The following is a 13,751-nucleotide window of genomic DNA, read 5'->3' as shown; positions in this document are numbered from 1 at the left end:
CTCCAAAAACGTTAAGAGCTGATACACCTTTTCACTATCTCGTCCCCTCTTCTGAGTACACTCCCCTACTCAGGATTCTTAGCCCGATTCCTCAAAAAAAAAAAAAAAAAAAAAGCTGGAGAACTAAAAGAGAAAAGATGATCTTCCAGATGTAAGTTTGCTCTAAGTTGATATGACTGTAGCTCAACTTTCTGGTCTCTAGAGGGCAGCCTATGGATGTTTGTACCCGGAGCACGGGGTGTCAAATTTTCAATCTCTAATAAATGGTAAAGAGTAATAGCAAACTTTTCTATTAGCGACCTTTACTTTTTATATATAAAACTATTGTTTATGCTTTTGTTAAGATGCCGTTTTTCTTGTTAAAGTAGATGCTTTTTTTAAAAATCCACTATGTAAAATTTTTAAAATGTGTTTTAAGAGCTGCGTATGGTGGCTCATGCTTTTAAACGCGATACTCGACGCAGAGGCAGGCAGATCTAGGAGTTCCCGACCAGCGTGGTCTACAAAACTAGATTCAGACCAGCCAGAGCTACATAGTGAGACCTTGTCTCAAATAAAACATAGTTTTTCGGTGTTGCTGGTTTCACACTTTCAGAAATTCACTCTGGGAATCTTGGAGTCAATATTTTGGGCATCATTTCTGCCGTTATTCCTGCGGGGCTCAACGCCGCAACACTGAACTGCCCAGGGGCGGAACATATTTGCAGGACCCTGAGGCTTCCCCAGGAATTTGGTCGCCATCCTCGTGGCCACCTTTGGAGCCCTTGTCACCTTCCGCTGTGTAGGTGCACAGCATCAGTGAGGCCTCAGGATTCCCTACAGAGCTGCGGTTGGCTCTGGTCACCAGTGTGTGCCCCCTGTCCTGGGAGGCAGAGGCCTGCACCATCCGAACCTGGCGACGCCCCGCCCCCGCGCTCCGCATCGGGCGACCGGGGCGACCTGGCGATCTGGCGACCTGAGGACAGCTGCCAGTCCTCGTCAGTAGCAGCTGGGAAGCTAGGGGCCAATGGTTGCGACGCGGGCGAGGGGCGTGAGGACGCCTGCACAAACTGTACACGTCACGACCGAGTCCCGCCCCGCCCCGCCCCTCCGCACCGGCCGCTCTAGCCCTGCGCGGGGCGGGTGAAATTGTTCCGCTGCCGACGTCCAGCTAGGTAAGGGGACTGCGACCGGGAGGGAAAGAAGGGAGCGCGAGGGTGGGACCTAGGCGGCCACTGCCGCCAAATCTTGGAGTAAACTTGGAGCAAACTCCAAATCTTAGGAGTAGCAAAAGAACCACTATCTCCATTTATGATGTCTGTGTGTTCCTGGGGTCGCAGGCTGCTGTTCTGTCCGAATTCTGGACAGACACACCCTCCTACCTAAAGTGTCCTGGAGAGTAAGGAGCTTGCACCGCGAAGTCGCATTTCGGTATTTAACAGGCCACCCCTCCTAAACCTGGCACGGGGCTGGTAAGAACGGGTTGCTGAAATTAAGGGTAGATGGCAGGAAGAATACGGATCCCTGTGGCCCAGGCGGAAAGAGAATCTTCCTTCCTTTGCCATCCTTAAGACTCCCACCTCTAGTAGCATCTTACTCCTCTTCGCTTTAACCCTCCTGGGTCAGAGAGGCACTAGGTTGTGAGGAAGACACTGCAACAGGACAGAGAGCAGAAGATTTAACTTCCTTCTCTAGCCCATCCCCTGACACCCTGGCCATTGACTCTGCTCAGTTTGCTGAGATCACTAGAATGCCATAGACTACGAGGTCAGGGTGGAGACTCTGAATTGGGGTTCATTTCTCATATGGGGTATTTATTTTAGAAGGGTGGAGGGAGAAAAGAGGAAAGGCCTGAGTGAATGTTATTAACTTGTTTACTCTTCGTATCAGTTCCTCTGGGTAGAGATGAGGATACAAGTTCAGAGAGGCCTGTTGTGTTGCCATGGGAGCTGGTTAATGACAAGGCCTGGTTTTGCAAACCCAAGGCAGTTTGCTTCCAGGATTCTGGCTCCTTCACCCCGTTAGGCTGCCACCACCTCTTGTCTGTTTTCATCAGTCTCAATTTGAAATAATTAAAGTAGGGGCTGGGGATATGACTCAGTGGTAGAGTTATATCATTCTCAAGACCTTTAGTTTCAATACACAGCATCATTTAAAAAAAATGGCAAATCTCAGCGCAAGGCCCTGGGTTCGGTCCCCAGCTCCGAAAAAAAAGATCAACAACAACAAAAAAAAGAATGGCAAATTTCTAATCTGTCCTTTAGGTCCCTCAGCCTTGGGGCATTGTTCTTCCTAGAAGCCTCTGTACCTTTCTGCCCCCCACTCCACCCCACTCCTTTCTGCACAGTGTGTCTCCGAGGTGCTCCAAGCTTACTCGTAAGAACACATTTGGACCATGCATTCTCAGGTCTCCCAACCATGGAGTTCTCTTGGTTTGAAACCTAGGATCTTCTTGTTCTAGGTCTGCCACAATGCTGCCTCGGCTATACAGATCTGTGGCTGTGGGGCTTCCGCGGGCCATCAGGTAGGCTATCCCAAACCAGTGCTTATCTCCTAGCCTATCTCATAGTTATCTTATCTGGTAGACATTTATCTTATCTGGCATATAATATAGTACAGCGATGGAGGAAAGAGAAAGTCATATTTCACTGGTCCTACCCATCCGGAAGGAACCAAATTCCAACTGAACACCAATGACTAATGAGAGGTAACCCACCACACAGCTTCACAGGACTTTCTGTGCTACTAATACCTCTGTCTTCCAGAGCCAAGTCAACCCCCTTGAGACTCTGCATTCAAGCATGTTCCTCAAGTGACTCACTTAAGCCGCAGCATCCCAGCCTCACCTTTTCTGATGATAACTCAAGGACTCGGGGATGGAAAGTCATGGGGACCCTGATAGGCCTTGGTGCCGTGCTGGCCTATCATGACCATCGGTGTAGGGTGAGTGGGAAAAGAGCCTCCATGTTAGAACAAAGGGATCGTATATGTTCTTGCCTATGGTGATCTGTCTCCATGCACTGCGGACTACTACTTGCTCCCCTTAATTTCTCAGGCTGACCATGGGTGGGGTCAGCGTGACCTAAAGTGATTTAATATTCTGTTCCCTCCCCAACCCTCAGGCTTCTCAGGAGTCACCACGGATATACTCTAAAGAGGATGTGCGTTCTCACAACAACCTTCAAACTGGAGTCTGGGTAACTCTAGGCTCTGAGGTCTTTGATGTCACAAAATTTGTGGACCTGCATCCAGGAGGACAATCAAAACTGATGCTAGCTGCTGGAGGTCCCCTAGAACCCTTCTGGGCCCTCTATGCTGTTCACAACCAGCCCCATGTACGTGAGTTACTGGCTGAGTATAAGATTGGGGAGCTGAACCCCGAAGATAGAATGTCCCCTCCCTTGGAGGCCTCTGACCCTTATTCCAATGACCCTATGCGTCATCCAGCCCTGAGGATTAATAGCCAGCGCCCCTTTAATGCAGAGCCTCCTCCTGAACTGCTTACAGAAAGCTACATCACACCAAACCCTATTTTCTTTACCCGGAACCATCTGCCTGTACCTAACCTGGACCCAGACACCTATCGCTTGCATGTAGTAGGGGCACCTGGAGGTCAGTCGCTCTCTCTCTCCTTGGATGATTTGCATAAGTTCCCCAAACATGAGGTCACTGTCACTCTGCAGTGTGCTGGTAACCGGCGCTCGGAGATGAATAAGGTCAAGGAAGTGAAAGGTCTGGAGTGGAGAACAGGGGCCATCAGCACGGCACGCTGGGCCGGGGCACGGCTCTGTGATGTCTTAGCCCAGGCTGGTCACCGACTCCGTGAAACCGAGGCCCATGTCTGTTTTGAAGGACTGGATTCAGACCCCACTGGAACTGCCTATGGGGCATCCATCCCTCTGGCTCGGGCCATGGATCCCCAAGCCGAGGTCCTCCTGGCTTATGAGATGAATGGTCAGCCTCTGCCTCGTGACCATGGCTTCCCCGTAAGGGTGGTGGTTCCTGGTGTGGTAGGTGCTCGCCATGTCAAGTGGTTGGGCAGAGTGAGTGTGGAGTCAGAGGAAAGTTATAGTCACTGGCAGAGGCGGGATTACAAAGGCTTTTCTCCATCTGTGGACTGGGACACTGTAGACTTTGATCTAGCCCCATCAATTCAGGAACTACCCATCCAGTCAGCTATCACACAGCCTCAAGATGGGACGACTGTAGAATCAGGAGAGGTGATTATCAAGGGCTATGCATGGAGTGGTGGTGGTAGGGCTGTGATTCGAGTGGATGTGTCTATGGATGGTGGACTGACCTGGCAGGAAGCTGAGCTGGAGGGAGAGGAACAGCATCCCAGGAAGGCCTGGGCTTGGCGAATATGGCAGTTGAAAGCTCACGTGCCAGCTGAGCAGAAGGAATTGAACATCATTTGTAAAGCGGTAGATGACAGTTACAACGTGCAGCCAGACACTGTGGCCCCAATCTGGAACCTTCGAGGCGTGCTCAGCAATGCCTGGCACCGTGTCCACGTTCAGGTGGTTCCATGAAAGCATGGAACAGCAGTTTGTACCCAAAGGACCCCTACACCTCTTTACCAACCCAGCCTTAATCCTCGGTGCCATAGATAAACGTTTCCTTCCTCTACTGAGGGGAGAAAGCAGCTCTCAAGACATCACTTTCTTACCCTACCATACCTTTACTTCTCATGCCTCCCCTCAGGCCTTGTTTTGCATTGCTTAGATTCTTCAGATATGTGTGTGATGTATGGAATGTGTAAAAACTGTACGTTATTTCTTTTTCTTCTTCATCATCTTGTTTTTTTTCCCTTCAAGACAGGGTTTCTCTGTGTAGCCCTGGCTGTCCTGGAACTCACTTTGTAGACCAAACTGCCTGCCTTAGTCTCCAGAATCGGGGGATTAAAGGCATGTGCCGCCACTGCCCGTCTACAACTTTCAATCGCCTCTGGGATGCAAGGAGATTTCCCTCTTAGAGTGCTTTTAAAACGATTCCAATAAAGTGTCTGTTTAAGACTATGACTGGAACCTCTTGGGCCTGGACAGTGAATATGTTGCAAGAGGGAGGTGTGGTACTAACCCAAAGCTAACCGGAGGGAGGGAGGTGCAGTCGCTCGCTCGATAAATCAAGGAGTGGATCTCCCTTCTCAGGACTGCTATCATCTGCAGCATCACCTAAACGACTGACTTGGAGATACCTACGAAGAGAGAAGCGATTTAAAAGAAAAAAAAAAAAAAAAAAAAGAAGTGTTTGTTGCCCTCAAATCGTTTCCCCAATTCCTGCTCTCTAGGCCGGATTGACAAGGAATGCAAAACAGGAATGAAATCAATATTATTTTAGGGAGGGCAGGGGCAAACCTTGGCACCAAGGGCAGACACGCCTGGGCGCGTTGGGCGATCAGTGTGCACCTAGTTTGCAAATTAGATGCAGATGAAGGATAGATTTGACTTAACCTCTGCACGACAAGGCCTTTCGGACTTAAATCTTTCGGCGCTCGGCTATTCTCCCCTAGCTCCTCTCCCTTTTTTTCCCTCAGCAGTCTCCCCGGCTTGGGGGCGCTCGGTATTTGGCCCAGTCGCCTATCGCCTGGTAGTGGGACCGGAAGTTACTCCGGAGGGGGGGGATGGCCGTGATGGGGGGGGCTCCGGGGGGGGGTCGGTCCCTCCTCAGGTGAAGCCCCTGATGGAGATGGAGCCGCCACCGCTGAACACCCGGATCCCGGCTTCGGCCTGGCTGCCGCCGCCTCAGTGACCCCATCCCCCAGCGCTGGGCCACCTGGGCCAAGAGTGGGGGACTCCCCACCCCTCTTATCCCACCCGACGCGGTCCTTCTCCCTCAACCCCCAACAGCCTGCGCGCGCGCGCGGAGACGCCTCAGGTGAGTGAGGGGCGGAGCCCACGCGAGTCAGGGGCGTGGCTTGGCCTCCGGGGCGGGGCTTTGGTTTGGACTAGAAGTGGGGAGTCGCAGCCTTGGGGGGAGATCTGCGTTTGAGGGACAGGAGCTTGTTTGCAGCACCTTGGTCAGAGACCTCAGAATTGGAGATTGGTAGGAAGATAGTTCCAGAGAGGGCTGAAGACAGACAGGAACTGACATGTAGGAAGCTCCTGTGTAGGGAATAGTTAAGACAGAACATAGGAACAGAACAACAAAAACAAAGCGACAGAGCACCAGAAAAGTCAAGGGGCCTAGGAGCTTCACTGGGAATACTGGAGAAAAAGACCCAGGCTTACCTATGACTGTCTCCAGGAGGCTGTGAAGGACTGGGAGAAATAGCAGGATTCAGCGTTGTCGGTTCTACTGTTGGGGTGAGAAGCCTAGAGAACTTGAGAAGCAGGACTGGGAAGGAAAAGATCTACTCACTACTCAGGAGCCCTAGAGAGAAATCATAGGAGAAGCCCCATGGTAAACCACTGTGTGGGAACCACATAAACTTGGGAAGCAAAAGGCCTCTTTCTGAATGTTAAAACCACCCTCAGTGTGCCTTCTCATACAGACCCATATTAGTGTTTTTACCCTTTGTCTGCTAGGGTTGTATTGTTTGGTTTCCTGGATTGTTAGGTTGGTTGGTTGGTAAGTGTGAGCTTGTGTGTGTGTGTGTGTGTGTGTGTGTGTAGCAAAGCTGTATGCTGCATGTCAGGCTCACAACAACTTTGGAGTTAGTTCTCTTTTTATTTTTACGTGGGTTCCAGGGACTGAGCGGATACCACCAGGTTTCAAGGCAAGCAAACCACAGCTGTGTTTTTGAAACAGAGTCTCATGTAACCCAGACTGACCCTGAACTATGAAGCTCATGATGACCTCTAACTCCTCAACTTGTGATTCTCCTGCTTTAACCTTCCGAGCACTGGGATTACATTTGTGTCTAGCTGACTTGTCCTTCAATTTCTCTGTGGGATTTTCTTTATTTTGTTGGTTGGTTTATTCTTGTATAGGCTTCATTGGCCTAAAACTCATTCAGTAAACCAGGCTGGCCATAAACTCACAGAGATCCATTCACCTGCCTCTGCCTCCTGGGTGAGTGCCACCATGCTTAGTGATTTGTTTTGAGCCAGAATCTCAGTTTTCCAAGGCTAGCTTCAAATTTCCTATAGCTGAGGATGACTTTGAACTTCTGAGCCTTCTGGCTTCATTTCCCGAGTGTTGGGGAAACAGGCCATCATCATGTAACACTCACTACATGTGACTCGTTTAAATCTGACTAAATAAGGTACCCTATTCGTTCATCCAAGGTCAAGAATTTGTCACCAACTTGTATGTGTAAAGAATTGCACGCCTTCTCTCAGAATGAAACTGTCAAGCATTAGGACTGCTACTTAGTGGCAGAGTGAGACATGGCTCTACTCTGTTGCCTAGATCATCCTGAGAAGTTCCTTTAGTCTTTGGGGAGCTTAAATTCAGGCAAAAGCATTTTCGGTTTCAAGACAGGATTTCCAGATGAGTCAATATGGAGAGAACTGGTAGCTGCCAAGTTGGCTTGGTGGTTGAAGGTATCTGTCACCGAGCTTTAATGACCTGACTTGAGCTCCATCCACAGGACTCACAAAGTGGAAGGTATGTACACACAGAGTGTTTGCCTTGCAAACACGAAGTCTTGAGTGTGAATCACCAGCATCTGTGTAAAAGCCAAGAGGCACAAAACACACCTATAATCTCAATGTTTTGGGGACGGAGTCAGGAGCATTCCTGGATTCATTAGCCAGCCAGCCTAGCAGGTTAATAACCTCCAGAATCAGTGAGAGACCTTGTTTCAAAAAAATCAGATGGGGGGCTGGGGATTTAGCTCAGTGGTAGAGCGCTTACCTAGGAAGCGCAAGGCCCTGGGTTCGGTCCCCAGCTCCGAAAAAAAAAGAACAAAAAAAACAAAAAAAACAAAAATCAGATGGGAGCTCTCCAGCTCAGTGGTTAAGAGCATTGGCAGTTCTTCCTAAGAACTTGGGTTCAATTCCCAGCACCCACATGGGGGCTTGTAATAGACTCTGGAACTCCAGTTCCAGGGGAAAGGACACTGTCTTCCAGACTGTGCAGGCAGTAGTCATACACTTGGTACAGACACACATGTAGGCAAAACTCAGTCTCAGTCACTGCTGTGAGAAGGCACCATGACGAGTGCAGCTGTCATAAGAGAAAGCATTTACATGGAGGCTTGCTTATTGTTTCAGATGTTTAGTCTGTTATCCGTCATGGTGAGGAGCGTGGTGGCATACGGGCAGACATGGGAGCAGCAGCTGAAAACTGTTCAGATTCATAGGCGGGGGTGGGAGGCTTGGCTTGGCATGGGCTTTTGAAATCTCAAACCCCACCCCTGTAGTGACAACTTTGGCAGTTTTGGTTTTTTTTTTTTTTAAGATTTATTTATTTTATGTATGTGAGTACACTGTTGATGTCTTCAGACACACCAGAAGAGGGCATCAGATCTCACTTCAGATGGTTGTGAGCCACCCTGTGGTTGCTGGGATTTGAACTCAGGACCTCTGGAAGAGCAGTCGGTGCTCTTAACCTCTGAGCCATCTCTCCAGCCCGAGACTACCTTTCTTTATTGGTGTCTTAGTTAGGATTTGATTGTTGTGAAGAGGCATCATGACCAAGGCAACTCTCATAAAGGGCAACATTTAGCTGTGACTGGCTTCCAGTTTAAGAGGATGTATTGTCAATTCGGGAAGCACAGTGACACACAGGCGGACATGGCGCTAGAGAAAGAGCTTCAAGTTCTACGTCTCAATCTGCAGGCAACAGAAGGAAACTGTGTCACAGTGGGCATAGCCTGAGCATAGGTGACCTCACAGCGCGCCCTACAATGACTCACTTCCTCTATCAAGGCCACACCTACTCCACTTCTCTTAATAGTGCCAGTCCTATGGGCCAAGCTATGAGGCCAGACCTTTTAAAACACGGAAAATGGTCTCGTGGTTCTGTTTGCTGGAAAAGGCTTTGAGTTCCAGGCTGTTGATTTGCATCTTCTCAGGAGCATCTTTGTCTTGGAAACAGAGAGAGAAGGTCAAAGTTTGCCAGACAAAAACATGTAAGAACTGGGAGGGTTGACTGGAAGCTGGTCTCTTGGTGAGACTGACTTTGTAGGCACTAGCCAGCACACAACCTTACCTTCAAGTGGCCCCCTAAGCTGACTAAAGCTGTTATTATCATAAAAAGATCAGTGAATACCAGTTTGTTAATTCTCCCATAATTTCTGGAAAGACACGGGACTAAGAGGATTATTCTTTATAAGTCTTGTGTCTCTAGTTCAACGATTTAAGGCCCTGTTCACAGAACCTAAAAACCTTCCATGGTTTAAGTGTGGACCTGAAGCTCATATCTCTAGCATCTCTTAGATGCCGTGTGTAGTGGCATATGGTAATCCCAGCACATGAGAGACAGAGACAGGGGAGCTCTGGAACAAGCTGGTTAGCTACATGACTAATCGCTCAGCTGAGAGACCCTAGCTCGGGAGATAAATCTAGATCTAGATATTGAAAACAGAAAGTCACCATCAGCCTCAGGACTCCATGTGAGCACACATGCATGCACATGCACTCACACACATGTGCTCCCACAAGAATATGAAAATGCATACATTCGCGAATACCCCCCAAAATGTTTTAAACATGGGAAAAGGCAAACAGGGTTGCTAAGGCTTGCCAGCTGGGCAACATTAAATCCCACGGCAGAAGCGCCTGCTCGTTTCCCAGATTCTACTTCTGCCGCGGCTGTTGTTAACCAGATAAGTGGCTTTCGGCTTTGTTTCTTTTCCAAGAGATTAGAGATCAACTCTCAGCTCCATTCCAGCTCGAAGCACTTGGAGCCTCTGTCCTAGTCCTAGTTCAGGAAGTAGAGAGGCTCACCAAAGCTGCTTATCCAAGCAAGAATCCCTGATACCCGAGGGGCCTGGAAATGTCTCTCTGGCCACGGAGCGGTGAGCTCTTTGGACTTCTGGCTAGTATCACCACCAAAGACACCTCTCCAGAGTTTTGTCCCTTGCTGCAGTCAAGACTTCTATGTAATTTCATGCACCTGTTTGGGAATCTTTGACTTCGAAACTGATTTGTTTTGAAGCTCAAATTAATAGCAGCACAGTGACACACAACTGTGGCCCAAGCTTGCAGAAGGCAGGAGAGTTGTCATGACTTCCAGGCCAGTGTTGACGATGTAGGACAAGCTAGGCTGCACTCCATGCTGAGATTCTGCCGGTCAGGTGGAATGGCTCAGCAGATAAACACACAAGCTTCGAGACCTGAGTTCTAGCCCGGAACCCACGTGGTGGGGTGAGAGTACCAACTCCACCAGCTACATTCTGACTTCCTAACATGCTCGTACACGTTCATAAAAACATAATTTACAGGCTGGAGAGATGGCTCAGTGTTTAAAACACAGACTGCTCCTCCAGAGGATCTGGGTTCAATTCCCAGCCCTGACGTGGTGGCTCATCACCTTTTGTAACTTCATTTTCTTTTTCTTTAAGTTTTTTTTAACTTTATTTTTGTATTTATATGAGTATATAGCTGGTGCCAGAAGAGGGCACCAGATCCCATTACAGATGATTGTGAGCCACCATGTGGTTGCTGGGATTTGAGCTCAGGACCTCTGGGAGAGCAGCCATTGCTCTTAACCACTGAGCCATCTCTCCAGTCCCCTAATTAAAAAAATCTTAATGCAGGGGTTGGGGATTTAGCCCCGTGGTAGAGCACTTGCCTAGCAAGCACAAGGCCCCGGGTTCGGTCCTCAGCTCCAAAAAAACAGAAAAAAAAAAATCTTAATGCAATTTTTTAAAAATAGGGATTCTGATAGGGGTCCTGCAAGACAATTCAATAGATAGACTTAACCCTAACACATTAAGTTCAATCCCTGAAGCCTTAGAAGCTAGAAGGAGAAAACTGACTATGAGTTGTCTTGTGACTTCTCAACTTGTGCTGTAGCACAAACGTACTCCCCCCAACAAACAAAAATGATGTTTTAAAATAAAATAAAGAAAAATAAAATAAAGATAAAAAAATTTTAAAGATTGTGTCAGGGCTGGAGAGATGGCTCAACGGTTAAGAGCACTGACTGCTCTTCCAGAGATCCTGAGTTCAATTCCCAGCAACCACATGGTGGCTCACAACCTTCTGTAATGGGATCGGATGTTCTCTTCTGGTGTGTCTGAAGACAGCAGCGGTGTACTTATAAAAGAATAAGTAAATTAAAAAAATAAAAAAACTACTTTAAATTTATAAAAGAGAAAAGAAAAAACATACATTTAAAAAATAAGTGAATGAAAAAATAAGAATTACTGAGGTTGGGGATTTAGCTCAGCGGTAGAGCACTTTCCTAGCAAGCCCAAGGCCCTGGGTTTGGTCCCCAGCTCCGAAAAAAAGAAAAAGAAAAAGAATTACTATAGTTCACATGGAACTTCTCCATTCTATTTTCTCTACCCCTCCAAGCATATACAGCTGAACAATAGTGACCGCAAAGAGTTGTTCCTTAAACGCTGGGCTTGGATCCTCAGATGCTGATCCAGAAGACTCAGGAAGTAATTTGTTTGGCCTTCTTCCTTAGTTTCTTCATCCTGAAATATAGAGATATGGATCAAGGAGTTGCAGTGGCAAAGGTTCTCATCCTTCCCATAAAAACCTCAGCGCTCGCTCTCTCCCTCTCTCTCTCTCTCTCTCTCTCTCTCTCTCTCTCTCTCTCTCTCTCTCTCTCTCCTGCAGTCTTCATGCGGAGGACAGGGGAGCAGAGAGAAAAGGAGAAAAGACACAGTCATCTGAGGTCTAAAAGGAGAGAATGAGGTGACATTTCCCCCTACCGTGGCATTCCTAGCACGATGAGCCCGTCCCCTCTGCTCCCAAAGCACTCGATCCTGAAACTGGTCTTCTTTACCAGGTTTATACATGAACCGGAGGTTCCGAGGCATAGCCAGGGGTAAAGATGAGTCTGCTATAAGGACAGATGCACGTGCTGAGCATGTGCCTCCTTCAGTGCCTACGAGTTTGCTCTAAAGAGCCTGTTGGAGCCGGCGCTGCTCAGTTTGGGTCTGATTCCTTAAAAAGGGTCTACGTTTGTCTACATTAATCTCTAGCCCTGTTCCCTCTGTAGCCCAATTCTGTAAAGCCGCCTCCGTAGGAAGCAAACCCAGCCTCTAGCATATCTTTGCTCGTATTTCACGCTGTGTACGGAGGCACGCACAGGAGAGGATGAGGCTGTGGGTACTCAGGGTTCATGAGCGGCTCACACTCACGACTCGGGAAACTGTGTCTGAATTTGTTAAGAACTACTGGGCTTCATCTCAAACTCAGGTCCTAAGGGGAACCGGGGAAATGTTCCCACTTCTCCCTGCAGCTGTTTGAAGTAATAACCAGAAGTAAAAGTATGTCCTGGTGGTGGCGCACACCGTTAATCTCAGCACTCAGGAGTCCAGGTAGGCAGATCTCTGAGTTCCAGGCTAACCTGGTCTACAGAGTGAGTTCCAGAACAGACAGAGTTACACAGAGAAACCCTGTATTCAAACAAAACAAAACAAAACAAAACAAAGAACCAATACTCCCCATGAAAAAGTATGTCATGGAGCTCGCCAGGTGCCCAACCTCACTGTCTTCCCAGCACCTTTTCTGCCACTTTTCTATCTGTTAGACCACAGGGCATGTGTTCTAAATCCTCAAGTTTTAGCATGTCATTCCTTTAAACTGAATTCTTTGGCAGGTTTGAATAATTTTGCTTACTGGAAATAACCATATTATTTTAGCCTATTAAACCCAGTACATAGCAGGACTTGTTGGCTCATGCCCATAATCCCCACCATTTAGAAATAATTTTGAGGCCAGCCTAGGCTACATAGTGAGTTCTGGGACAGCCTTGACTATAGAGTGAGACCCCCATCCCAAAAGTAAAATAAAATAAAATAAAATAAAATAAAATAAAATAAAATAGGACATGGTGACTCATGGCCCACACTTGGGAGGGAGAAGCAGCAGGAGGATCAGGAGTTCAAGGTCATCTTCAGTCAAAATAGCAAGCTGGAGGCCATCCTGGGGTATATAAAATTCTGTCTCAAAAAATCAACATAAGAACACTAAAAGATAGCTAGGCAGGGGCACAGACCTCTAATCCCAGCACTCTGGGAGTGGGAAGCAGGCAGATCTTTGAGTTCGAGGCCAGCCTATTCTACAGAGTTCCAGGACCACCAGGGCTATACAGAGAGACCCTGTCTCAACAAACAAACAAACAAAAGAACAATTAAAAACTAAATTTTGGGCTGGAGAGATGGATCAGTGGTGAAGAGCACTGACTGCTCTTCCAGAGGTCTTGAGTTCAATTCCCAGCAACCACATGGTGGCTCACAACCATCTGTAATGGGATCCAATGCCCCTTTCTGGTGTGTCTAAAGATAGATACAGGGTACTCATATTAAAAAAAATCCTTAAATCAATCAATCAATAAATAGATAAATGTCAGTTTGTTTATTATATGGAGGAAATTTCACTTCCTCGTATGTTTTTCCTAAATAGAGCCATTTGAGTATTTTGGGACACAGACTGGTAGGGTGCTGAGCAGGCATTTGGAAGTCAGACCCTGGACTGACTGCATTACCACCCGTTAGGAAATTAGTGGGCAGGGAATTCTCTCTAGGAAGGACGCCACTTTTAGCCATTCCTGCTTAAAGGGAATAGCATGTGGGAGAAAGTCCGTGCCATGCAGGACTTTGGTTATGTGTCATTCAAAGCATGAAGAGGGGGCTGGTGAGATGCCTCATGGGTAAAGGTGCTTACCTCTCTCTGAGACCCGCATGATAGAAAGAGAACCAG

General features: G+C 47.8%; 2 protein-coding genes across 6 annotated transcripts in view; both read left to right on the top strand.

Annotated features, from left to right (window-relative positions):
* Positions 1 to 912: 912 nt before the first annotated feature.
* Positions 913 to 5,006, top strand: Suox (sulfite oxidase). 5 transcript variants are annotated; one of them, XM_006240803.5, is made up of 5 exons: positions 1,111 to 1,154; positions 2,244 to 2,355; positions 2,441 to 2,503; positions 2,745 to 2,922; positions 3,102 to 5,006. In XM_006240803.5, the coding sequence occupies exons 3-5, from the start codon at positions 2,451 to 2,453 to the stop codon at positions 4,509 to 4,511; spliced, it is 1,641 nt and encodes a 546-aa protein (XP_006240865.1). In that variant the 5' UTR covers positions 1,111 to 1,154; positions 2,244 to 2,355; positions 2,441 to 2,450; the 3' UTR covers positions 4,512 to 5,006. The 5 variants fall into 5 exon arrangements, with proteins under 5 accessions (XP_006240864.1, XP_006240865.1, XP_063120371.1 ...); XM_006240802.5 differs by lacking the exon at positions 2,244 to 2,355 and having other exon boundaries at positions 913 to 1,154; XM_063264301.1 differs by lacking the exon at positions 2,244 to 2,355 and having other exon boundaries at positions 1,153 to 1,410.
* A 141-nt stretch (positions 5,007 to 5,147) lies between these two features.
* Positions 5,148 to 13,751, top strand: part of Ikzf4 (IKAROS family zinc finger 4) — a 44,146-nt gene continuing 35,542 nt past the window's right edge. The window contains exon 1 of the mRNA XM_017595142.3: positions 5,148 to 5,856. The gene's annotated coding sequence lies outside the window, so the exon portion shown is untranslated. The remainder of the gene's footprint in view (positions 5,857 to 13,751) is intronic.

This window comes from Rattus norvegicus, chromosome 7 (genome assembly GCF_036323735.1).
Source record: "Rattus norvegicus strain BN/NHsdMcwi chromosome 7, GRCr8, whole genome shotgun sequence".
Taxonomy (NCBI): domain Eukaryota; kingdom Metazoa; phylum Chordata; class Mammalia; order Rodentia; family Muridae; genus Rattus; species Rattus norvegicus.
Note: the sequence above shows the minus strand (reverse complement) of the source record. Positions and strands in the feature narration are given on the sequence as shown.